The sequence below is a fragment of the Triticum urartu genome, chromosome 2A (assembly GCF_056163025.1).
Source record: "Triticum urartu cultivar PI428250 chromosome 2A, HENAU_Tu73, whole genome shotgun sequence".
Taxonomy (NCBI): Eukaryota; Viridiplantae; Streptophyta; class Magnoliopsida; order Poales; family Poaceae; genus Triticum; species Triticum urartu.
In genome coordinates, this window is record NC_141874.1 from 77,899,044 (window position 1) to 77,923,678 (window position 24,635).

At 44.7% G+C, this 24,635-nt stretch overlaps 1 protein-coding gene across 1 annotated transcript; it reads right to left on the reverse strand.

The window, feature by feature from the left end:
• Positions 1-18,796: 18,796 nt before the first annotated feature.
• Positions 18,797-21,722, reverse strand: LOC125541029 (F-box protein SKIP19-like). Its single transcript, XM_048704527.2, has 2 exons — positions 21,075-21,722; positions 18,797-19,681 (listed from the first exon to the last, which is right to left on the reverse strand). Exons 1-2 carry the CDS (start codon positions 21,683-21,685, stop codon positions 18,994-18,996), a joined length of 1,299 nt encoding a protein of 432 aa, XP_048560484.1. The 5' UTR covers positions 21,686-21,722; the 3' UTR covers positions 18,797-18,993.
• Positions 21,723-24,635: the final 2,913 nt, after the last annotated feature.

The window sequence follows — 24,635 nt, forward strand, 5'->3', positions numbered from 1 at the left end:
TCATCTCGTGCATTGCATTTGCATACATGTTCATCTCATGCATCCGAGCATTTTCCCCGTTGTCCGTTTTGCATTCCGGCGCTTCGTTCTCCTCCGGTGGCCATTTCTAGCTTTCTTTTGTGTGTGGGGTTCAAACATTTCCGGACTGGACCGAGACTTGCCATGCGGCCTTGGTTTACTACCGGTAGACCGCCTATCAAGTTTCGGGTCATTTGGACTTCGTTTAATACTCCTACGGTTAACCGAGGGACCGAAAAGGCCTCGTGTGTGTTGCAGCCCAAAACCCCTCCAATTTGGTCCAAAACCCACCAAACTCTGGTCCATGTCTTAGAGCGTTCGATCACGATCGCGTGGGCGAAAACCGCACCTCATTTGGACTCTCCTAGCTCCCTCTATGCCTATATATACACCCCCCTCCGAAATCCACGGTTCTTCTCCACCCTAACCCTAGATCCAACTCCTCCCGCCGCCGCCGGACAAAAAATCGCGCGCCGGACGTGTCAGCCCGGCTCCGCGGGACGAATCCGCCGCCGCCACGTGTCCCTCGCCGCCGCCGCCGCCGTCCCGGCCCGGGAGGCCCAGGAGGGGCCCCCGCGAGCCCGCGCCCCCGCGCCTCTTCCTCCTCTCGGGCGCCGCCGCCTCCCCGACCTCCGGCGACCGGCGCCATCGCCGCCACCGCACCGGCCGCCACCGCGCCGGGCCCCGCCGCCCGTCTGCTCCACGCCGCGCGCCCGCGCCTCCGTGGCCGCGCCCTCGCCCGCGGCCGGCCCCGCCGGCCACCTCGCCGCCCCAGCGCCGCTCCGCCGCCGCCCCTCGACGCCGGCCACCGCCTCCCCCCATGCCGGCGGCCTCGGATCCAGTGCCGACGAACCTCGTCGCGCGCGCCCAGCTACAGTGCCCGATCCGGCTACAGTAAACCCTAGATCTAGGGTTGACTTTCCCTCTCCCCCTTATTTTTTTTGCTATCTTTGACTGCTCGTATCTCCGTAACCGTAGCTCCGATTTGGGCATATTATATATCAAAATCTTCGTCTCGACATGTACATCATTTCATTCCATTGCATCATTTGCATTTGAGTTCGTCTTGATGCCCAAAATTCTGTTAGAAGGAGGCTTCGTGAGTTAAATTGCAGATCCGTTAGTTCATCATGCACTTTTGTCATTTTTGCCATGTTTAATCCGTGCATGATATGCCTGTGCCCCTTTGGGATGAATTGTTAACCATTTTGTCTTCTTTCCAGAGGTGCCACCCATGCATTTTTAGGATGTGTTTGTTGTCTTGTGCAAGCTTGCAAAGAGAGGTACCTGAGATTTGCTGATTTCAGGGACTTGGTGATTTCACTAAGTCTGGGATATTTTAGTTCATGATGCTATATGTCCCGCTTGTTTCCTAGTGATCCGTGCCTCTTTTGAGGATGATCAGTAAGGGAGTTTTGATATTTATGTTATGCTCTATCCATCCGTGTCTTTGTTTGCATATGTGGAGTGCCCTGGGTTGACCCAATCGAGCTCAACTTTTGCTTCGTTGTTAATCTGGGCAGATCGTCAACTTGTTTGCGATTTTGCCGATGCTACCGTTAGTGTTCCATGCATGCTATGACTTTGTTCTTGCCATGTGTAGCTAGCATATTATGCCTTCTTGCTGGTTATATGCTTGCCTTGCTATGACTTGCACCATGGTGAGTGCATCGAGCTCGTTTACATGCCTTCGTGAGTTAAATTTCTGCATGTCTCAGTTTTCACTTAGTCTGAAAACGGATTGTGTTCGAGCTATGTTCGTGAGCTCGGTGGAGTATTTTGTGAACCCTTTTGGCCCCAGGTCACTTTGGGTGTTTTGTTAAGCTTGTTGAGTAGCTCCATGCCATGTTCTTACTTGTCATGTTCAGGTCATTTATCATGTTGTTTTGCTGCTCCAAATAGAGCATCGTGATCTGAAATTTCAGGCTAGTGTTAATTTCACTAAGTCTGGAATCTGTTTTGCATATTCATTTTTGCCATGCTTGTTTGAACCTCTTAATGGATGAATTTGCCTATGGCTCAGTGCTAGTGTTTTGTTAACCATCTTGTGTACATCACTGCCATGTATTTTGTTTTCATGTTTGGTGGCTGTAGCATGTTCATTTCGTTGCATTTAGATGCTTACTTGCTGTAAATCGCAGACCGGTGTCATATCTTAAAACGCTTGCCATTTCCAAACCGTAACTCCGATTCCAATGATCTTTATATCGTTTTCAAGCGATTTCATCCCCTCTATCCAGTGGCACCCTTGGAATTTCAAGTTTAGGCCAGGTTCATGCATTTCCTGTCATATCTTGCATTTTGCATCCCGCATCGCATCCCGCATAGCATATCATCATTTCATCATATTGCTTGGTCTTGCACGTGGTTGATTGTATCCTTGTTGCTTGTTTGTCTTGTTGGGTAGAGCCGGGAGACGAGTTCGGTAACGAGGAGTCCGTTGAGTGTGCTTTTGAGGATCCAGTCAGCTCTGATAGCTTTGCAGGCAAGATGATCATACCCTCGAAATCACTACTATCTTTGCTATGCTAGTTTGCTCGCTCTTGCTTTGCCAATACTACGATGCCTACCTTTTGCTTGTCAGCCTCCCAATTGCCATGTCAAACCTCTAACCCACCATTGTCCTAGCAAACCGTTGATTGGCTATGTTACCGCTTTGCTCAGCCCCTCTTATAGCGTTGTTAGTTGCAGGTGAAGATTGGAGCCATTCATTGTTGCAACATTTATTTACTTGTTGGGATATCATTATATTGCTATGTTATCTTAATGCATCTATATACTTGGTAAAAGGGTGGAAGGCTCGGCCTCTCGCCTAGTGTTTTGTTCCACTCTTGCCGCCCTAGTTTCCGTCATATCGGTGTTATGTTCCCGGATTTTGCGTTCCTTACGCGGTTGGGTTATAACGGGAACCCCTTGATATTTCGCCTTGATTAAAGCTTTTCCAGCAATGCCCAACATTGGTTTTACCATTTGCCACCTAGCCCTTTTCTTTCCCTTGGGTTCTGCAGACTCAAGGGTCATCTTATTTTACCCCCCGGGCCAGTGCTCCTCTGAGTGTTGGTCCGAACTGGGCAGCCTGCGGGGCCACCTCGGGGAAACTTGAGGGTTGGTTTTACTCGTAGCTTGACCTATCTGAGTGTGCCCTGAGAAAGAGATATGTGCAGCTCCTATCGGGATTTGTCGGCACATTCGGGCGGTGTTGCTGGTCTTGTTTTAACCTGTCGAATTGTCTTGTTGTACCGGGTTACCGAGTCTGATCGGTGTGTCTCGGGTGGAGGTCTATTCCTTCGTTGACCGTGAGAGCTTTTCATGGGCTAAGTTGGGCCTCCCCTGCAGGGATTGAACTTTCGAAAGCCGTGCCCGCGGTTATGGGCAGATGGGAATTTGTTAATATTCGGTTGTAGACAACGTAAACCTTAATTAATTAAAATGAATCAACTGAGTGTGTTACCGTGATGGCCTCTTTTCGGCGGAGTCTGGGAAGTGGACACGGTGTTGGAGTAATGCTTGCGCAGGTTGTTCCTTCTAGTTTCTCGCTCGCGCTTTGCCTCCTCTTCTCGCTCTCCTTTGTGAATAAGTTAGCCACCATATATGCTAGTCGCTTGCTGCAGCTCCACATATACTTGCCTTATCCTGTCCTATAAGCTTAAATAGTCTTGATCGCGTGGGTGTGAGATTGCTGAGTCCCTGTGGCTCACAGATACTACAACTCCAGATGCAGGTCCAGGTGTTTCTGCTCCGGCTGGCGATTACGAGCTCAAGTGGGAGTTCGACGAGGACTCTCAGCGATACTATGTGTCTTTTCCGGATGATCAGTAGTGGTGCCTAGTTGGGGTTATCGATTCAGGGCCTTGTCGCATGTTGGGGGTCTTTTCTATTTTGGCACCGTAGTCGGGCCATGACTGATTTGTATGATGGATGTTATTTATGTACTTTGATGTGACGTGGCGAGTGTAAGCCAACTATGTTTCTCCCCTTTATATTATTTATGTACATGGGAGGTGTGATGATTTCCTGACTTGCGACATTGCTTTCAATGCGGTTATGCCTCTAAGTTGTGCCTCGACACGTGGGAGATATAGCCGCATCGAGGGCGTTACATGAGGCCCGCCCTCCTAAAGAAGATGCACCATATATTATTGTTCCCGGGCCGGAATGAAAAGGATTATAAAGATCCATATAAGGTCCCGACAATGAAGAAGATAAACAAACACGCCATGAGCAAGTTTAGCGACGCACTGGCCGCCTGGGAAGCAAAGGTGAAATATTGGATCTTCAACGAAAAGGAACCTGCTACCTCTTGAGCACTTGCGTTGGTTTTCCCTTGAAGAGGAAAGGGTGATGCAGCAGAGTAGCGTAAGTATTTCCCTCAGTTTTTGAGAACCAAGGTATCAATTTAGTAGGAGGCCACGCACGAGTCCCTCGCACCTACACAAATAAATAAATCCTTGCAACCAACGCGATAAGGGGTTGTCAATCCCTACACGGTCACTTACGAGAGTGAGATCTGATACATATGATAAGATAATATTTTTGGTATTTTTATGATAAAGATGCAAAGTAAAATAAAAGCCAATGAAAATAACTAAGTGTTGGAACATATGATAAGATTTTTTTTGGTATTTTTATGATAAAGAGAAATAAAAGATGCAAAGTAAAATAAAAGATAATAAAAATAACTAAGTATTGGAAGATTAATATGATGAAAGATAGACCCGGGGGCCATAGGTTTCACTAGTGGCTTCTCTCAAGAGCAAAAGTATTCACGGTGGGTAAACAAATTACTGTTGAGCAATTGACAGAATTGAGCATAGCTATGAGAATATCTAGGTATGATCGTGTACATAGGCATCACGTCCGAGACAAGTTGACCGACTCCTACCTGCATCTACTACTATTACTCCACACATCGACCGCTATCCAGCATGCATCTAGAGTATTAAGTTCATAAGAACAGAGTAACGCTTTAAGCAAGATGACATGATGTAGAGGGATAAACTCATGCAATATGATGAAAGCCCCATCTTGTTATCCTCGATGGCAACAATACAATACGTGCCTTGCTGCCCCTACTGTCACTGGGAAAGGACACCGCAAGATTGAACCCAAAGCTAAGCACTTCTCTCATTGCAAGAAAGATCAATCTAGTAGGCCAAACCAAACTGATAATTCGAAGATACTTGCAAAGATAACCAACCATACATAAAAGAATTCAGAGAAGATTCAAATATTGTTCATAGATAAACTTGATTATAAACCCACAATTCATCGGTCTCAACAAACACACCGCAAAAGAAGATTACATCGAATAGATCTCCACAAGAGAGGGGGAGAACTTTGTATTGAGATCCAAAAAGAGAGAAGAAGCCATCTAACTAATAACTATGGACCCGTAGGTCTGAGGTAAACTACTCACACTTCATCGGAGGGGCTATGGTGTTGATGTAGAAGCCCTCCGTGATCGATGCCCCCTCTGGCGGAGCCCCAGAACAGGCCCCAAGATGGGATCTCATGGATACAGAAAGTTATGGCGGTGGAATTAGGGTTTTGGCTCTGTATCTGGTAGTTTGGGGGTATGTAGGTATATATAGGAGGAAGGAGTACGTCGATGGAGCAACAGGGGGCCCATGAGGGTGGAGGGCGCGCCTGGGGGTGTAGGCGCGCCCCTACCTCGTGGACTCCTGGTTGATGTCTTGACGTAGGGTCCAAGTCCTCTGGATCATGTTCGTTCCGAAAATCACGTTCCTGAAGGTTTCATTCCGTTTGGACTCCGTTTGATATTCTTTTTCTGCGAAACCCTAAAATCGGCAAAAAAACAGCAATTCTAGGCTGGGCTTCCAGTTAATAGGTTAGTCCAAAAAATAATATAAAAGTGTATAATAAAGCCCAATAAGGTCCAAAACAGAATATAATATAGCATGGAACAATAAAAAATTATAGATACGTTGAAGACGTATCAAGCATCCCCAAGCTTAATTCTTGCAGTAGGTAAATGATAAAAACAGAATTTTTGATGTGGAATGCTACTTGGCATATTTTCAATGTAATTCTTCTTAATTGTGGTATGAATATTCAGATCCGAGAGATTCAAGATAAAAGTTCAATATTGACATAAAAATAATAATACTTCAAGCATACTAACTAAGCAATTATGTCCTCTCAAAATAACATGGCCAAAGAAAGTTCATCCCTACAAAATCATATAGTTTAGTCATGCTCCACTTTCGTCACACAAGAATGCCCTCATCATGCACAACCCCGATGAAAAGCCAAGAAATTGTTTCATACTTTAGTAATCTCAAACTTTTTCAACCTTCACGCAATATATGAGCGTGAGCCATGGATATAGCACTATGGGTGGAATAGAATATAATGATGGGGGTTATGTGGAGAAGACAAAAAGGGAGAAAGTCTCACATCAACGAGGCTAATCAATGAGATATGGAGATGCTCATCGATTGATGTTAATGCAAGGAGTAGGGATTGCCAGGCAACGGATGAACTAGAGCTATAAATATATGAAAGCTCAACAATAGAAACTAAGATGGTGTGCATCCAACTTGCTTGCTCACGAAGACCTAGGGCATTTGAGGAAGCCCATTGTTGAAATATACAAGCCAAGTTCTATAATGAAAAATTCCCACTAGTATATGAAAGTGACACAACAAAAGACTCTCTATCATGAAGATTATGGTCTATTTTGAAGCACAAGTGTGGTAAAAGGGATAGTAACATTGTCCCTTCTCTCTTTCTCTCTCATTTTTTTGGGCCTTCTTCTCTCTCTTTTTTATGGCCTTCCTTTTTTCATTTTTTTCCTCACTTGGGACAATGCTCTAGAAAATGATGATCATCACACTTACAACTCAATGATTACAAGTCGATACTAGAACAAAGTATGACTCTATATGAATGCCTCCGGCGGTGTACCGGGATATGCAATGAACCAAGAGTGACATGTATTAAAGGATTATGAATGGTGGCTTTGCCACAAATACTATGTCAACTACATGATCGTGCAAAGCAATATGATAATGATGAACGTGTCATGATAAATGGAACGGTGGAAAGTTGCATGGCAATATATCTCCGAATGGCTATGGGAATGCCATAATAGGTAGGTATGGTGGCTGTTTTGAGAAAGATATAAGGAGGTTTATGTGTGAAAGAGCTTATCATATCACGGGGTTTGGATACACCGGTGAAGTTTGCACCAACTCTCAATGTGAGAAAGGGCAATGCACGGTACCGAAGAGGCTAGCAATGATGGAAGGGTGAGAGTGCGTATAATCCATGGACTCAACATTAGTCATAAAGAACTCACATACTTATTGCAAAAATCTACAAGTCATCAAAAACCAAGCACTACACGCATGCTCCTAGGGGGATAGATTGGTAGGAAAAGACCATCGCTCGTCCCCGACCGCCACTCATAAGGAGGACAATCAAAGAGCACCTCATGTTTCAAATTTGTTACATAACATTTACCATACGTGCATGCTACGGGACTTGCAAACTTCAACACAAGTATTTTTCAAATTCACAACTACTCAACTAGCACAATTTTGATATCACTACCTCCATATCTCAAAACAATCATCAAGCACCAAACTTCTCTTAGTATTCAATGCACTCATAAGAAAGTTTTTACTAGTCTTGAATACCTAGCATATTAGAATTATTTAAGTAAATTACCATGCTATTTAAGACTCTCAAAATAATCTAAGTGAATCATGAGAGATAATAGTTTTTATAAAACAAAACCACCACCATGCTCTAAAAGATATAAGTGAAGTACTAAAGCAAAAACTATATAACTCAAAAGATATAAGTGAAGCACATAGAGTATTCTAATAATTTCCGGATCATGTGTGTCTCTCTCAAAAGGTGTGTACAGCAAGTATGATTGTGGTAAAATAAAAAAATAAAGACTCAAATCATACAAGATGCTCCAAGCAAAACACATATCATGTGGCGAATAAAAATATAGCTCCAAGTAAAGTTACCGATGGAAGTAGACGAAAGAGGGGATGCCTTCCGGGGCATCCCCAAGCTTTGGCTTTTAGGTGTCCTTAGATTATCTTGGGGTGCCATGGGCATCCCCAAGCTTAGGCTCTTGCCACTCCTTGTTCCATAATCCATCAAATCTTTCACCCAAAACTTGAAAACTTCACAACACAAAACTTAAAGTAGAAAATCTCGTGAGCTCCGTTAGCGAAAGAAAACAAAACACCACTTCAAGGTACTGTAATGAACTCATTCTTTATTTATATTGGTGTTAAACCTACTGTATTGCAACTTGTCTATGGTTTATAAACTATTTTACTAGCCATAGATTCATCAAAATAAGCAAACAACACACGAAAAACAGAATCTGTCAAAAACATAACAGTCTGTAGTAATTTGTAGCTAACACAAGATCTGGAACCACAAAAATTCTAAAATAAATTGCTGGACGTGAGGAATTTATCTATTAATCATCTGCAAAAATAATTAACTAAATAAACTTTCCAAATAAAAATGGCAGCAGTTCTCGTGAGCGCTAAAGTTTCTGTTTTTTACAGCAAGATTAAGAAGACTTTCCCCAAGTCTTCCCAACGGTTCTACTTGGCAAAAACACTAATTAAACACAAAAAACACAACCAAAACAGAGGATAGATAAATTATTTATTACTAAACAGGAGCAAAAAGCAAGGAATAAAAATAAAATTGGGTTGCCTCCCAACAAGCGCTATCGTTTAACGCCCCTAGCTAGGCATAAAAGCAAGGATAGATCTAGGTATTGCCTGTTGGCGCCGCCTCTTCTCGCAGCACCGCTTCTTCTTCCTCAAGCTGCCTCACACAACTCTCTTCTTTCTTTGTTTCCCTCAAAAACACACAAGAAGAAGAAACTCACACACACGCATGTACCAAGGAAGAGCCTAGAAAGCTTTGCCCAGAGGCTCTTCCCCTTGGTGAATACGCTGGTTACATTGTTTCTGCCTCAGCCCTCTCAGCCGCCTTTTCATTAACTGAGTGCAATGCTTATATACACAGGAGAGGTTTGCCGCATGCACTAACTAGCCGGCACTCATGGCCATTAACCCACTAGTCCTAATCTATGCACTAGGCACGTCCACCTCTTCCTGAAATCTCTCCAGATCAAGGGGACTCAACAACTACCTTGACCAACCAGCACTAATAGACTTGCATGTCGCATGCAACAAACTTGCTACGGACGCTCGCAACGGCCCCTCTGCCCAACGCACCGGACACACCAACGTGACACACACATAGATGACCAAGGCAAAACGTGGTTTATTCCTAACAATTTCCTCCTAAACCATGACGTCGTTGCCATGGCGGTCGCTACGGCCTCCACCAAGCGTGACGCAGTCTTCATCCTCTTCCTCGGCGACACACGCCGAGCTCCTTCTCCGCAGGCGACACACGTCTGGCGTCCCTCTGCGCCCCGCATGTCCTGCACACACCCGACGCGCCCGACCGCACCAGTGCGTCCCGCACGTCTCGCGCACATCCGACACGCTCGACAAGCCCGACCACACCACACGCCATGGACTCATCGCGCGCCGCCTCCGCGTCCGCCATGGCAGCCGCCAGCGACAAACGCCAGAAGGATGTAGCCGAACTCGAGCACGGACTCGAACACAACGGCGACATACGCCTCCTCCCAACGTCAACCGCACGCTCATACGCGCGCCCGCGGTCCCGACGCGCCCGACGCGTCTAGTGCGCACCCATAACACGCACCGGTCGCGCCCGACTCGCCGCCGCGGCTTATTGCCCTGCACCGCTGCGGCCTCAACCGCAGCGCAACACCTCCATGCCGCCATGCCGCGCCACCGCAGCCTCTGTGCCACCACGCACGTCCGCCGCGGCCGCTGCGGCTCCGTGCCACATGCCTTCACGGTTGTCGCGCCGAGCCGCCGCGACCTCTGCGCCACCACGCAGGTCCTCCGCGACCTCCTCGTCTCCGCGACCACCATGCTCTTGGCGCGCACGACATCACACTGCACAGCCGCGGACTCGCCGCGCGTCGCCGTCGCCACGCGCTCGCCGCGTGCCGCAGCCGATGCCTCCATGTCGGCCGCGCACGCCACAGCGCGCCACGGCCGCCCCTCGAACCTTGTGGCTCTGAATACCAATTGTTGGCGCCGCCTCTTCTCGCAGCACCGCTTCTTCTTCCTCGAGCTGCCTCACACAACTCTCTTCTTTCTTTGTTTCCCTCAAAAACACACAAGAAGAAGAAACTCACACACACGCATGTACCAAGGAAGAGCCTAGAAAGCTTTGCCCAGAGGCTCTTCCCCTTGGTGAATACGCTGGTTACATTGTTTCTGCCTCAGCCCTCTCGGCCGCCTTTTCATTAACTGAGTGCAATGCTTATATACACAGGAGAGGTTTGCCGCATGCGCTAACTAGTCGGCACTCATGGACATTAACCCACTAGTCCTAATCTATGCACTACGGCACGTCCACCTCTTCCTGAAATCTCTCCAGATCAAGGGGACTCAACAACTACCTTGACCAACCAGCACTAACAGACTTGCATGTCGCATGCAACAAACTTGCTACGGACGCTCGCAACGGCCCCTCTGCCCAACGCGCCGGACACACCAACGTGACACACACATAGATGACCAAGGCAAAACGTGGTTTATTCCTAACATTACCATCTTTAGTTGGAAATTCTTTAATGAGACATCTATCACCTTTAGGAGTTTATTTCCTTTTATCAATAATCAAACTTCTAGGCACAAGATCGAAAAAATCATTAGTAGCAAATGGTTCCTTAATGATAGCAAAAAGATTAGGATCAATACTTATAGATTTGAGATCTGCAGTTTCTTTGCTAGAGGATTCACCCTTATTTTTAGGAACATACATAAGCTTGGAAATTATAGTTGGAAGACTTGGAGTATTCTTTACGGAAGAAAAAGCGGTTCCCAAGTTGGTAATGATACCCTCAAGTTTATCGATTCTAGTGGAATCATGATTTACTCTTTCATTAACTATAGGTTCCTTCTCTTTAATATTTTTCAAAGTTACTCCTACTTTAGATCCATATTGGGTAATTTGGTTGTGGATCTTTTTATCAAAATTTTCAATTAACTCAACGGTAGCAACTTTATTTTCAATAATTTCAAGTTTTTGCATTACATGCTCCAAAGTTAACATAGTTCCATTAACCAAAAGAGGGGGTGAGCCAAACAAATCTATCATAGCATTATAAGAATCAAAAGTATGGCCACCCAAGAAATTCCCTCCAGTAATGGTATCAAGAATATATCTGTACCAAGGAGTAGTGCCTACGTAAAAATTGCGGAGAAGAACGAAAGTGGATTGCTTCCTGATAGATCTATTTTGAGCATTGCAAATCCTATAGCAAGCGTCTTTTAAGTTTTCTCCTTCCCTTTGCTTAAAATTAAGAACTTCATTTTCGAGAGACAACGGAGAAGATAGGGGACAAGCCATAATGACAAGCAAGCAATCCGACACACAAGCAAACACGAAAAGAGCAAAAAGAGGCAAAAAGAGAAAGAGAGGGAGGACGGAGAGAGAGAGAGGGTGAATAAAACGGCAAGGGTGAAGTGGGGGAGAGAAAAACGAGAGGCAGATGGCAAATAATGTAATGCGGGAGATAAGGGTTTGTGATGGGTACTTGGTATGTTGACTTTTGCGTAGACCTCCCCGGCAACGATGCCAGAAATCCTTCTTGCTACCTCTTGAGCACTTGCGTTAGTTTTCCCTTGAAGAGGAAAGGGTGATGCAGCAGAGTAGCGTAAGTATTTCCCTCAGTTTTTGAGAACCAAGGTATCAATCTAGTAGGAGGCCACGCACGAGTCCCTCGCACCTACACAAACAAATAAATCCTTGCAACCAACGCGATAAGGGGTTGTCAATCCCTACACGGTCACTTACGAGAGTGAGATCGGATAGATATGATAAGATTTTTTTTGGTATTTTTATGATAAAGAGAAATAAAAGATGCAAAGTAAAATAAAAGATAATAAAAATAACTAAGTATTGGAAGATTAATATGATGAAAGATAGACCCGGGGGCCATAGGTTTCACTAGTGGCTTCTCTCAAGAGCAAAAGTACTCATGATGGGTAAACAAATTATTGTTGAGCAACTGACAGAATTGAGCATAGTTATGAGAATATCTAGGTATGATCATGTATATAGGCATCACGTCCGAGACAAGTAGACCGACTCCTGCCTGCATCTACTACTATTACTCCACACATCTACCGCTATCCAGCATGCATCTAGAGTATTAAGTTCATAAGAATAGAGTAACGCTTTAAGCAAGATGACATGATGTAGAGGGATAAACTCATGCAATATGATGAAAACCCCATCTTGTTATCCTCGATGGCAACAATACAATACGTGCCTTGCTACCCCTACTGTCACTGGGAAAGGACACCGCAAGATTGAACCCAAAGCTAAGCACTTCTCCCATTGCAAGAAAGATCAATCTAGTAGGCCAAACCAAACTGATAATTCGAAGAGACTTGCAAAGATAACCAATCATACATAAAAGAATTCAGAGAAGATTCAAATATTGTTCATAGATAAACTTGCTCATAAACCCACAATTCATCGGTCTCAACAAACACACTGCAAAAGAAGATTACATCGAATAGATCTCCACAAGAGAGGGGGGAACTTTGTATTGAGATCCAAAAAGAGAGAAGAAGCCATCTAGCTAATAACTATGGACCCGTAGGTCTGAGGTAAACTACTCACACTTCATCGGAGGGGCTATGGTGTTGATGTAGAAGCCCTCCGTGATCGATGCCCCCTCCGGCGGAGCTCCGGAACAGGCCCCAAGATGGGATCTCGTGGATACAAAAAGTTACGGCAGTGGAATTAGGGTTTTGGCTCCGTATCTGGTAGTTTGGGGGTATGTAGGTATATATAGGAGGAAGGAGTACGTCGATGGAGCAACAGGGGGCCCACGAGGATGGAGGGCGCGCTTGGGGGGGTAGGCGCGCCCCCTACCTCGTGGCCTCCTGGTTGATGTCTTGACATAGGGTCCAAGTCCTCTGGATCATGTTCGTTCCGAAAATCAAGTTCCCGAAGGTTTCATTCCGTTTGGACTCCGTTTGATATTCTTTTTCTGTGAAACCCTAAAATCGGCAAAAAAAACAGCAATTCTGGGCTGGGCCTCCGGTTAATAGGTTAGTCCCAAAAATAATATAAAAGTGTATAATAGAGCCCAATAAGGTCCAAAACAGAATATAATATAGCATGGAACAATCAAAATTTATAGATACGTTCGAGACATATCAGAACCCTACTCCGAGATTGTAAAGGATAATCCGACAATCACGGCAGAGCACTTTGAAATATTCAAGGCGGCTTGCGAGGCCGAAGATGCCAAAAAATCAGAGTACATGAAGGAGCTTCAACAGAAGAACATTGGGTGCCACCACCTCGGAAGCCGTGGTTACGGCGGGAAGAGGTCCATATGGGCCAAGGAGGACGCGGAAGCCGCGAGTCTGGGCATCCCAGACCCCTTGGCGGAGTTCACCGTCCCGCAGGAGCGTGACGTCCTTAGGGCCCGGCACCGTTGGGACCCAGTGAAGAAAGTTTTCGAGAAGAACGCGGTCACGAGGAGTTCATGAGACTGCTGGTAATTTTAGTTTCTGATCAATTCGACTGCACGTTAGTCATATTTGGATACGAAACTTTGAATTATGCATGGCGAAACTTTATTTGTGATGTAATTAAACCGTCCACCTCGACTAGCGAAGATCACTCTAGTTAGGGCATTTTGGGTACGATGAACTTTGTTATTTATGCTTATGATATGTTGCTTCTATTTTTGCCAAGTCTGTCTCTTTCTGTTGCTCAACTATATATGTTGCATATCATCGACTCATGTGACGATGCAGGTGTATAGATCATCGATGGCGAAGAAGTGCTACGCCAGGAGTATACGATGAGTGGCCCGAATGTCAGGCCCAGGTGTATCGGTTTCCGGTTTCCGAGCGACAGCCAGTAGTTAGTTTAGGTTCACGCAAAGTGATAGCTCTTCTCGTGTATATCATTGTTTAGATGGATGACGATGTAGTTGCAAGTAATCAAGATTTGTATCGCTATTTTCGAGATGATGACGAAAGACCACTTTGTGTTGGATGATGATTATGATGATGACATGATTTGATGAGACTATTTGTATGTATATGCTATGATTACATTTGTATGTGTATCATATGCTAAAGATTATTGTATAAAGCCTATTCAAATACAAAACAAATATGCAGGAAAAAAACTACTAAAATTAATAGTAACGAGTGGAGAAAAGTTAGCAGCAGCGCCACAGTAGCAGTAGCGCGTCCAAGCAAAGCGCGCTAGAGCTATTAGCAGTAGCGAGCTTCCATGAAGCGTGTTGCTGCTAAACTTGTATAGCAGCAGCGCGGGTGTGCACGCACTACTGCTACGGGTTAGCTGCGCCTTATTAGTAGCGCCGGTCCCCGCGCTACTAATATACCTAGAACCCACGCTGTTGCTAGCCTTTTTCCTAGTAGTGTAGCTATGTAGTGATGGGGTGTTGCTCGTCATGTTTCCTAACCGGTTGATGCTACATTTTGAGTTAATAGAAGCGCTATTTGTGGCTTAATTCAAAGAGACTTGTTAGAACTATCGGTTTTGTCGAGATCTATTTGTTTGTATTTGTTTGAATTTTTTATTCTATTGCACATTCATTGATTAATGAAAAAAGTAAAACCTGATCATTGTACCAAAATAATGGAGTAAGTAATAAATAAGTGGGACTTGTGACTGATTCGACGACAAACCCCTCAAACATAATTGTGTACATTTTAGTTTATTTTGGTACATTGCTAACTATCCCTTCTACTTCCCTACTTACCTAAAATAGGTAACTATGCACTCTAGAAACCTCTATCGGCTTTACAGCTAGCCGCCATGATATATAACAAAGCTAAAATAGTTTTGTATACATACAAATACAAATACTAGCGGTTCATGTGAGTGGCACAAACTAATTAATCTATGAACACACATAGTTTTTTATTAGTTTTCTCTAATCCAAAAAGTAGGTTAACCCAATAGTTTTAAAGGGGCAATTTTTCTTACAATATATGGCTTAAGTTTAGTGCAAGCTCATTTTCTAGGGACAATGTTCAATTATGCAATTAAATTTTAGTATTTAATTATTTAGTTATATTATTATGTTGTCAGATTTGTTATGCATGATAGAAAATTGTACTTGTTAAGATTATAACCTAAGGGGTGAGTTATAAAGAAGTAAAACAAACAAGTATAAATAAATTAACTTTGAATTCATAAATGGAACAAACTCTGTCTGCACAGAGAGGACATAGAGTAGGCACAGAGATTTTTAATGTTTTGATTCAGTCGAATTCGATGAAGCGGCTTGGTTGGTTTATAAAATTATTGTCTTCTTTTTGTAACACTTTTAAAAGGAGTTTTTTTAATTTTATATACATAGACACACACAGAGATATATATATATATAGTAATTAATATTTTTTGGTGTTTTTAAAATCTTTTCACTTCTCTAGAATTTCGCTCTTACCTGATATTATTTAGATGGAAGGATATTCTTACTAACTTGCACCTATTCATATCTAACTTCCAATAATTCTTTGATAACTTGGGCACCATTGAAAATAGCCCTAAAGGCACTACTTTTATTAAATGGATTGTGCCCTGATTCTCCTCATATAAGCCTCATAAAGAGGATGGAGAATTATCTGGTCGTGACTCTTCTCAAGTGGTGGATCTGATTGTATCTTCTTGTTATGCAAGTGGTCTTCGAATGTGTCTTCCAAGAGAGTAGATGTCGCTACTTAGTGTCTTGTCCTTTGGCTCCTTATCTGCCAAGTGAAGTGTGGTAACCTTTGGCATCGTCAAGGAATCTATGAGATTATGTCTCCCCGCATATGCCTGGTCGGATCTAGGGTGGTCACTAGCTTTCTTCATCGCCTTTTTTTGCCGGGGCGGCAATCTGTTTATCGTATTCTTGTTGTCCGCATCTTCTGGCTTCGTGACTTGCCAACTGATGCATCAACAACATGTCACTGGCTCCGATGGTGTTCTGGAGGTCTAGACGCGGCATCGAGCTTCGCTCACACTAGTAGAAAACAAGGCTTTGGTCCAGGCCAGATGAGAGCATTGATCCCGGTTCTGTTACAAACTGGTACCAATGGGTGCATTAGTCCCGGTTCATGAGGCCAGGGCGCCGGTCGGGCCTCGGGGGCCATAGGTCCCGGTTCGTTTGACCCCTTTAGTCCGGGTTCCAGACATGAACCGGGACTAAAGGGCCTCGCTCCTGGCGCAGCCCCTTTAGTCCAGGTTGGTGCCTGGAACCGGGACTAAAGGTCAGTCTTCTGTCCCGTTTCAAAAGTTTAGTCCTACCTCGCTAGTTGAGAGGAGCTCGCGGTGGTTTATAAGCCCCGTCGTGGCCTCCCTGTCGAGCTCCTCTCTAAGAAGGCATGTGTGGGCCTACCAATCTTATCCTGCCTTGTGGGGCCTACTGGGCCGTGCGGACCTGCATCCTAACCCAACTAGTAGTTGGGTTTCTAGTCGTATGCAGGTCATGGCGTCCCAGTAGGTGGGCATTTATTTATTTATTTTTCCAGTTTTTTGTTTTATTTATTTTCATTTGTTTCTACTTACAGCCAAATATTTAGAGTTTTTGAGTGAATCTTTCTGCTTTCGGTCACAAAAATTATAAACTTTCTCTTAGTGCCAGTAGTTTTTAAATTTGAATAGTTTAAATTTGAATTCTTTGAAATTTGTGTGAAATCAGTAGTTTGTGAATAACTTTACTTTAAAAATAGATTTTTGAGTGATTCTTTTTTCTGTTGTTTAATATTAGTGTGTTTTATCATTCTATTCAATTTGGTAATTTTTAGGTTATTTTAAATGGGTGTTTTAATCAAAAACAGATTATGTTTAGCTCTTTTAGTTTTATAGCTGAAAAAATTCAGTAAATGCATGAAAATAGCAAATGAAGTTAGAAAGGGTTGAAAATTGCTGATGTGGCTTTGAATGGTGCATGTTGAATGCACAAAAAGTATAGAGTTTGAAATAAGTAAAAAAAATAAAATGTCTTTGTAACAGATGAGTTTTCGTATGAAACCGTGATACTTCTAAAGAGATTGTCCATTTTGTACATGAAGTGCATCCAGTTTTTGTCGTAACCCTCTCAACTTTTTAGCACATGCTATGTGGGTAAAATGATGATACAATGCCAACTTTCAACCTTTTCAGAATTCATTTGTAGTGCTTTTCTATTTCAGGGTCATTTAGGTAAAAAAAACAGTAAATGTATGAAAAATAGCAAATGAAGTAAGAAAGGGTTGAAATTTTCAAGGTCCTCCTGCCTAGGTGCCCTAGAGCGGCCACGTGAAGCTCCTTTAGTCCCGGTTCGTAAGCCAACCGGGACTAAAAGTAATGGGCATTAGTCCCGATCGTTTTGTTTCGGTTGCAGAACCGAGACTAAAGGCCCGAACCGGATTGATGCCCTGTTTTCTACTAGTGTCACAGTTTGTCGTCGATGAGTGCATAAGAAATACGGTCTCGGTTTCCCCAATTACCAGTGTGTCATTTTTAATTTCTATAAGGATAACCTTGTGAGGTTGGTCAACTTTAATATATGGCCTTTGGTCTTTTTTGAAAAAAAAGATCTTGGAAATATCCAAAATACTTGTGTTGTGGTACTTGAGAAAGGTCAAAGGCATGCACATTGGGACCCCTGGAAAAATCCAAACACGTGTACATTGTGACCCCTCAATGCAAAAGAGTATTCGATGGCTCTTCTGCATGTGGGTGTTGCAGTGCAAATTATCCCCAGCGCAATGCTTTTTACATGTTTGTGACCAACAGATCGGTGTAGTGCATATGTATATGCCGTCACCTCCTCGTTGTGTGCGACCTCCTCTGCCTTTGACCGGAGGAAAAGGCTCCCCACATGAATTGCATTTCAAAGCATTCGAGTGTTCGGATAAGCGATTACATCCAAGAATTGGGCAAGGGGAGCATTTACAATGATGATATCTTAGGAGAAAGCAGAACAAGCAGCTCAGGCACTCGTCAAGCTAAAGACGGAGTCAGGGCTCGCCGCCGTGAAGACATAACCAGAGCTCGACGACGAGGTGACCATGAAGTAGACGCGGAAAGATTGGGCGCGACTGGAGATGGAGCGCCAGCGCCGCGCCCTGGCAGAAATCACCGCACGCCGCCGTGGGCGACGAAGGGGGCGTCGTCGTGCTTGAAGACAGCGACGACGACGCGCCATCACCGGCCAAACCTGTCCGGCAGGGTGACCCCGAGCAGGGTCCAGCTGCGGCGTGAAGGAGAAGGACGACTGAGGCGACGGCGGCGACTACGCCGCGATCAGCGAGTTTTTTATTTAGTAAATTTTAAGTTTTCTATGTAAAAAAAAGTAAAATGCTGGAATCTCTATAATGTTTGCCGAATTTCTTTTCAAAACTATTTTAAAAAGGCGACTGGGGTGACCTTGGGTATGACAGCTGGAACCAGATCACCCCAGACCGATTTTTAGCGCCGGTTCGTCCCCAGACGGTGATTTTTCGAGCCTCCTAGGGGGCCAACGGCTGAAGATGCTTTTAGCACGCAGAACACAATGGACGAAGGCATCAGAGGGGCAGCAAAACAATGGCTACTCTTGCCAGCATTCTTGAATACGCACGAGTGTGCGACACTGCCTTACTCTTGCCAGCATTACCAAAAACGTTGACAAATGACAACCAAGTGTCAGAACCAAGCTCAGTAGTTGGCGGCATCTTGTTCCCACTGTCTGCATACTCTGGAACACGATCTAAACAGAAAACTTATAACAGTCACGACTCAGTTCACATACTAGATGTCGATGCACGCAACTAACAGAAGATAGACTGCAGTGCGCTCGGTACTCAATCTTCCAGCAAAAGTTGAGAGAGACCCCAACATTCAGTACCCCGAATCGAGCAGATCCATTAGAGTAACACGCCTGCCGATGTAGACACCATCAAGGTAGCGCTCAGGATCGCAGTAATCGTCGTACTCATCCGAGTCCAGAATGTAGTCAGGCCCACCATACCAGCAGTCGTCATCACTGTCGGAGCCAACGCCGATACCAAGACCTGGCCAGATAGGGCTCAAAGCCTCAATGTCGTAGTCATCTGTCAAGTCGTAGGGAAGCCTCAGCGTCTTGATCCTGGAGCACTTTGCCCGCAGGGCATCGTCCATGACGATGTTGAAGCAGTGGCGGATGTCGAGGGACTCGAGGTGCACGCAGTTGTTGAGGATCGCTGTCAGCCCTTCGTTGGTGAGGTTGTTGGCAAAGAGCTGCAGGGAGCGTAGCTGGAGCATGGTTGCGATTCCTTTGGCGCCATCGTTCTTGTTGTACCTGAACTCGCTATCAGCGTCTTCGCCATCACTGTCGTCTTGGAGATTGTAGAACCGAAGCTCACTCTTTCTGAAGTGCCTTAGCTGCGGGCATGCTTTGCTGACCTGAAACATATGATTCCCACCTATATTTGAACACAGTGAGAGCTCGAGCTCCTCTAGTAGAGGGAACTTGTTCATTGCCTCCACCAATTCTTCAATCAAGACACGGTGGCAAGAGATGAGGCGAAGACTCTTCAGAGATGGTGCCCTGCAAACATAGTACTTGGATATTTGGTTACCATCATATATGGCCTTTCAAAAGATAAAGTAGAAGAATGATGTACAAAAAAGTAAACACAGGCCCACAGAAGAGAATCTAGATAGATGACTACAATAGGGGTGACTGATTAAGGCAATTTGGTAGATAAATCAGACACGATCACCGGTCCAACATTTACAAGGGTTCCATGACATGTAATTTGTGCAACGGTTGTTTATCTGAAATGAGGAGGATCAATCCGTCATTATGTCTGGCTGCAGAGTCCAATTATAATTTAGCAGCATCAATATTCATTCAGAGTTTCTTCAATTTTTTGACCGTTCAACATGGTAATGTTCTAACTGTTGAAAAGCTATCTCAGAATTACACGCTATTTCAAACTAGCTAATAGAAGCATGTCGCTTGTCTTAAACAGTTACAGTTAATATGTCAACTACCCTATCACCATTGCCACATCAGTCCATAAGCCAGTTACACCGTAATTTTGAGCGCACACTTTGCAAGGTGCGCCCTATCACTATCCAAAGACAAGCACCAAAGGGTTAGTTCACTAGTACTAAACTAAAGTGAACTCAGCAAAATAAAGCAACTTGATGAATTCTCAATTATCAACATGTTGCAGAGCATTTCTATATTCTAATGATGGAACCAGCCTTAGATGCAGTTAATATACTCCCTCCGTTCGGAATTACTTGTCGCAGAAATGGATGTATCTAGACATATTTTAGTTGTAGATACATCCATTTTTGAGACAAGTAATTCCGAACAGAGGGAGTACTTCAGAGTTACATTCAGCATTCAATTCACTGTCACGAAAGTATGAATAAAACATAATGTAAAGGCTACAACACTGAGCAGACATTTTCCCACTTGTGCACTTAGTTTCCTACTGTCCCATGCATGCTATAGAAATAGTATGAAACATTCAGTGGAACAATATATAGAATCAGGCATATGAATATATACATATTTTCTATAAAGGGCACTTTTATCGACTCAAAATGTAGCATAAAGCGGAGGCATAGGAATATATGTGATAAATGAATTATGAATCGGAAACTGCACTGGACACCATTTCTCAGACTATTGTGTATTCATCAATCTCCAGCTGATCTATGTCTCCAACCAACTGGATCATACCTAGAAAGTATCAACAATATCCATTATCAAATGCAGAGAATATCCTAAAATTTCGGGATCCACAATTTTGAAGGGAAGCAGGACACGCATATGATACATCAGTTAAAAGATCCTAACTTTGAACAAACCAGCTTTAAGAAATCCTAATTCGAGGACGAAATGAAGCACGAGGTCATCAGCCAAACGATCAATCAGAGCTGAGTAATTAAGAGCCCGAAAGTTAGCGGGGAGAGAGTCTCACTGGTCGCCGAGGAAGAGGATCAGATCCTCATGGGCGGCGTACTCGCCCCAGAACGCCTCGCACTGCCCGGCGCTGCGGCGGACGGCGACCTGAGACATCCCGCAGAGGTAGAGCTCGGGGATGTCCGCGTGGCCGCGCATGTCGATGCGGCGCCAGAGCGCGGGCACGTCGCGCGCGGCGCGGCGCCAGGAGCGGCACACCTGCCCCGCGCCGGTCAGGATCTCGACGTGGTCGAGCTTGTGGAGGATGGCGCAGAGCACGTCCAGCAGGAGCCCCGCCCAGTCCCTCGCCTCCTCCGCCGCAGGCGCTGGCGCTGGTACTGTCCCCTTGCGTCCGCGTCGTCCGCGACGGCGGCGAGAGGAGGAGGTGGAGGAGGAGTGGTGCGTCGCGCCATGGGGTTGGGGTTGAGGCTCTGGAGGGTTAGGTTTTGGTGGGGCGGCGCGTGAGAATGGGATGCATTCCAGCCTGTGGGCAACGGCCGACGGCGGAAGCTCCGCCTCGTCACTCGTGACGTCCCCCGCCCCCGTTATCGGCGCTGGAGGAGGAGGAGGCCTGTTGCGGTTGCCGCGGCGGCGACGACGGCGGCGGGAGGAGGAGGAGGAAGGCATCATCGCCACGGGAGTCAAGAGCCACGAGACTAGGCTGTGGAAATGGAAATGGACCACGATTTTGCACTTGCTTCGTCTCGTCTCTCCCCGGTCGAAGGGCCGCGTAACCGCGCATGTCGATCCAGGCCCAGGCCCACCAAGTATAGTACTCCTTCCATTCTACTCCTACTGGCTTCACCTAAAAAAATTTACTCCTACTTGATAGCGAGGGTTTCTCACGCCGCCGTCGCCGCCGCCATCTGAGAAATTTTGGTCCCCTCACCTCGAGTCCATCTTGGCGCTGAGAGGTGGGGGGACCCCGGATCTTCAAGACCTTTATGTTCTTCGTCAACGCCTAGTGATCATCATAGTTTTATGAGAATAAACTTTCTCTCATTCTTTTGGCAGTGCCATGAGGTTAAAGAGCTTTCTGTCCTCGCGGGTTCGGTTATTCAGATCTAATGAGTTTGTGTTGTTGTGTCAACATTTTTTGTGTTGGTTTGATTCTTTGTGGAGTTGAAATCTTTCATCGACACCATGACGAAGATATAGTGATTCGATGGCATGCATTTCTAGGGTATCATCCCCGGCCCAGGCACGTTCATCGATCAAGGCATCTCATATTTTTAGATGGGCGACTCTAGGCACTTTCAAAAATCATTATTGATAATGTTCGTGCGGGTGAAAGAGTGACACCATCGTTGCTCCAGTCTAATTGCAGCCTCTTTACTGAAGTCTTTGAAGTATTTCTTCAAGCAGAAATTGATACTGCGAAGAAGGTGTTTGCAAGAGATTTCATTGTAATTCTTAATGATAGGAGTTACTTTGTATTTTTTTGGATCTTAGGTTTATATCAGTGTACCTGTAATTGTTATGAGTATCAATAAAGTTACATGTGTTTCTCAAAGAAAAGCTACTCATACTTTTCACGTCGTTCTAATAGTCATGTCTCATATTTAAATGATCTCCGAACCGTTTAGATAACAAACACCCGTTGTTTCCTCTAACCGGCGAGCACAGTGGATAGCACCGCCAGCGGGTCTAGCAAAGATAAATGTTGATTCTTCTGTGGGACGTGGAGGTACTCATGGGACGGTAGCCGCGATATGCAGGGACCAATCTGGTATGTTCCTAGGTGTTTCAACACTTGTGTTTCCAAAGATTTCGGATCCAGCTACATTGAAATTAATGTTTGTCTATCAGAGAGGCCTTGGCGCTGGCTGATGATCTTTATGAGAGAAGAATAGACATGGCGTCAGACTGCAAGGTGATCGTCAAGGACATACATCAAAAGAATCCTACGGTCTATGGTGCCATCATACATGAAATCATACATAGGAAGAACACTTTTATTACTTATAATATTATTCATGAACTTAGGAGCTCGAACTCCGAGGCTCACAAACTTGTGAAGCATGCGTTATCCTTAGGGGCTGGCCGCTATGTTTAGTTAGGTCAGCCCAATGGACTTGATTTCGTCCCTGTAAACCTTGTCACGGTTGAATAAAAAGCTTTGGAGTTTGCTAAAAAAAATAGTCCTGACTCATATCTCAAAGAAAAAGTTTTCCCTCAAAAAATAGTTGTGTCTTAAAAAATAAATTAAACATCGTCTTTTATGGAATAAAAACACCGTTCTAATAGTCTAAGACATCTATAAAAAAGAACATCTTAAAAGAAGTACTTCTATAGTCTAAGAACTTTCACTTAAAGTGTGAGTTTCCCTAAAACTGCTCTAGCCGTGGTTTTTTTTTCTATTTCAAGAAATGCACGCACATACACTCATCTTTATAAACGCATGCATGTATATTTTGTTCTTACGAGAGCACCTTTAAGAAACTGAGCCATGGGTAGATGGACTATGTCACAGACGCCTCATTATCAACGAGAATGCTACCTCATACTGAAAGAATATTCCATCTTAGTAAAAACCACGTATGTCAAACTGGAAGTTTGATCCCTGATGGACTGGGGTACAACCACCCTCCATACCATCCAACCAAATATTGTTTTTCCTTTAAGTGTGGTTATTAATTAGTTCTAGTCTATTCTAGTTTACTTATTGCTCAAAATCTACTACAGTACATTCCTTACGTTCCTATTTACATAGTGCACCTCTCTACTCCTATAAAAGGAGTTGGTGATGATTGTGTGTGTGCGCCTTCGTGGCATCTGCGCCGTTCGATCTGGGATGTATGGATGAGATTGGTTTGGTTGTCCTCGATTGTCACCAAAATAGAACACCAACAGTCTCCGGTTCTTCTTGCTCCTTCTCTCCGGAAAGATACCGAGCCTTCCAGAACCCCCTCACATGTCGTCAGCCCCTCCTTTCCCTTCCCTGACGACCGCCAGAGTCGAGTTGGGCGAGGAACCATTCTCTTGTGTATCAGTCAGATCGTATTTGGCTTCGAGCTTGCCCCGACATCTCTCCTTCTAGATCTGCTGTGCAGGCCATTGGAGAAGGAGACGATAGCGGCGGTTGCTGCCACGTTCAAGTTTGTTTTCTACAGCAAGTTACTTCTTTTGTGGCCATTGGGGTTGATTCCCTTTGGTGCCCGACTCATGTTCTCAACTTCCAACATGAGGCTCTTCCTTCTGATCTTCCCCTGGAATCTACCAGAGACAGGACCTCCATGAGTAGGCATGGGCGCTGCAAGAGCGAAGGATTTCTGCCAGTGGTGATCTACTTGTTCCCGGCAGTGTCGGTGCCAAGTACCTCGAGCCATTGTGTTTGTTCCCAACCACGCTCATCCCTTGGTAAGTTCTGTATATCTCCTATCAGACCAAAGAAGTTGCTAAATATTTTGAAGCACAAATAAGTGATCCATGCAATTGTGCGATTAGAGTTCGAAACCATGGCCTCTCTTAAATATGTTTAGAAATGAATTGCTTGTGGATCTGCAAAGTACCTCGTGAACTGCGGATTTAGCCTTAGTGAAGTTACTAAGCTCCATCCCCTCGGGGAGTTACCAGATTT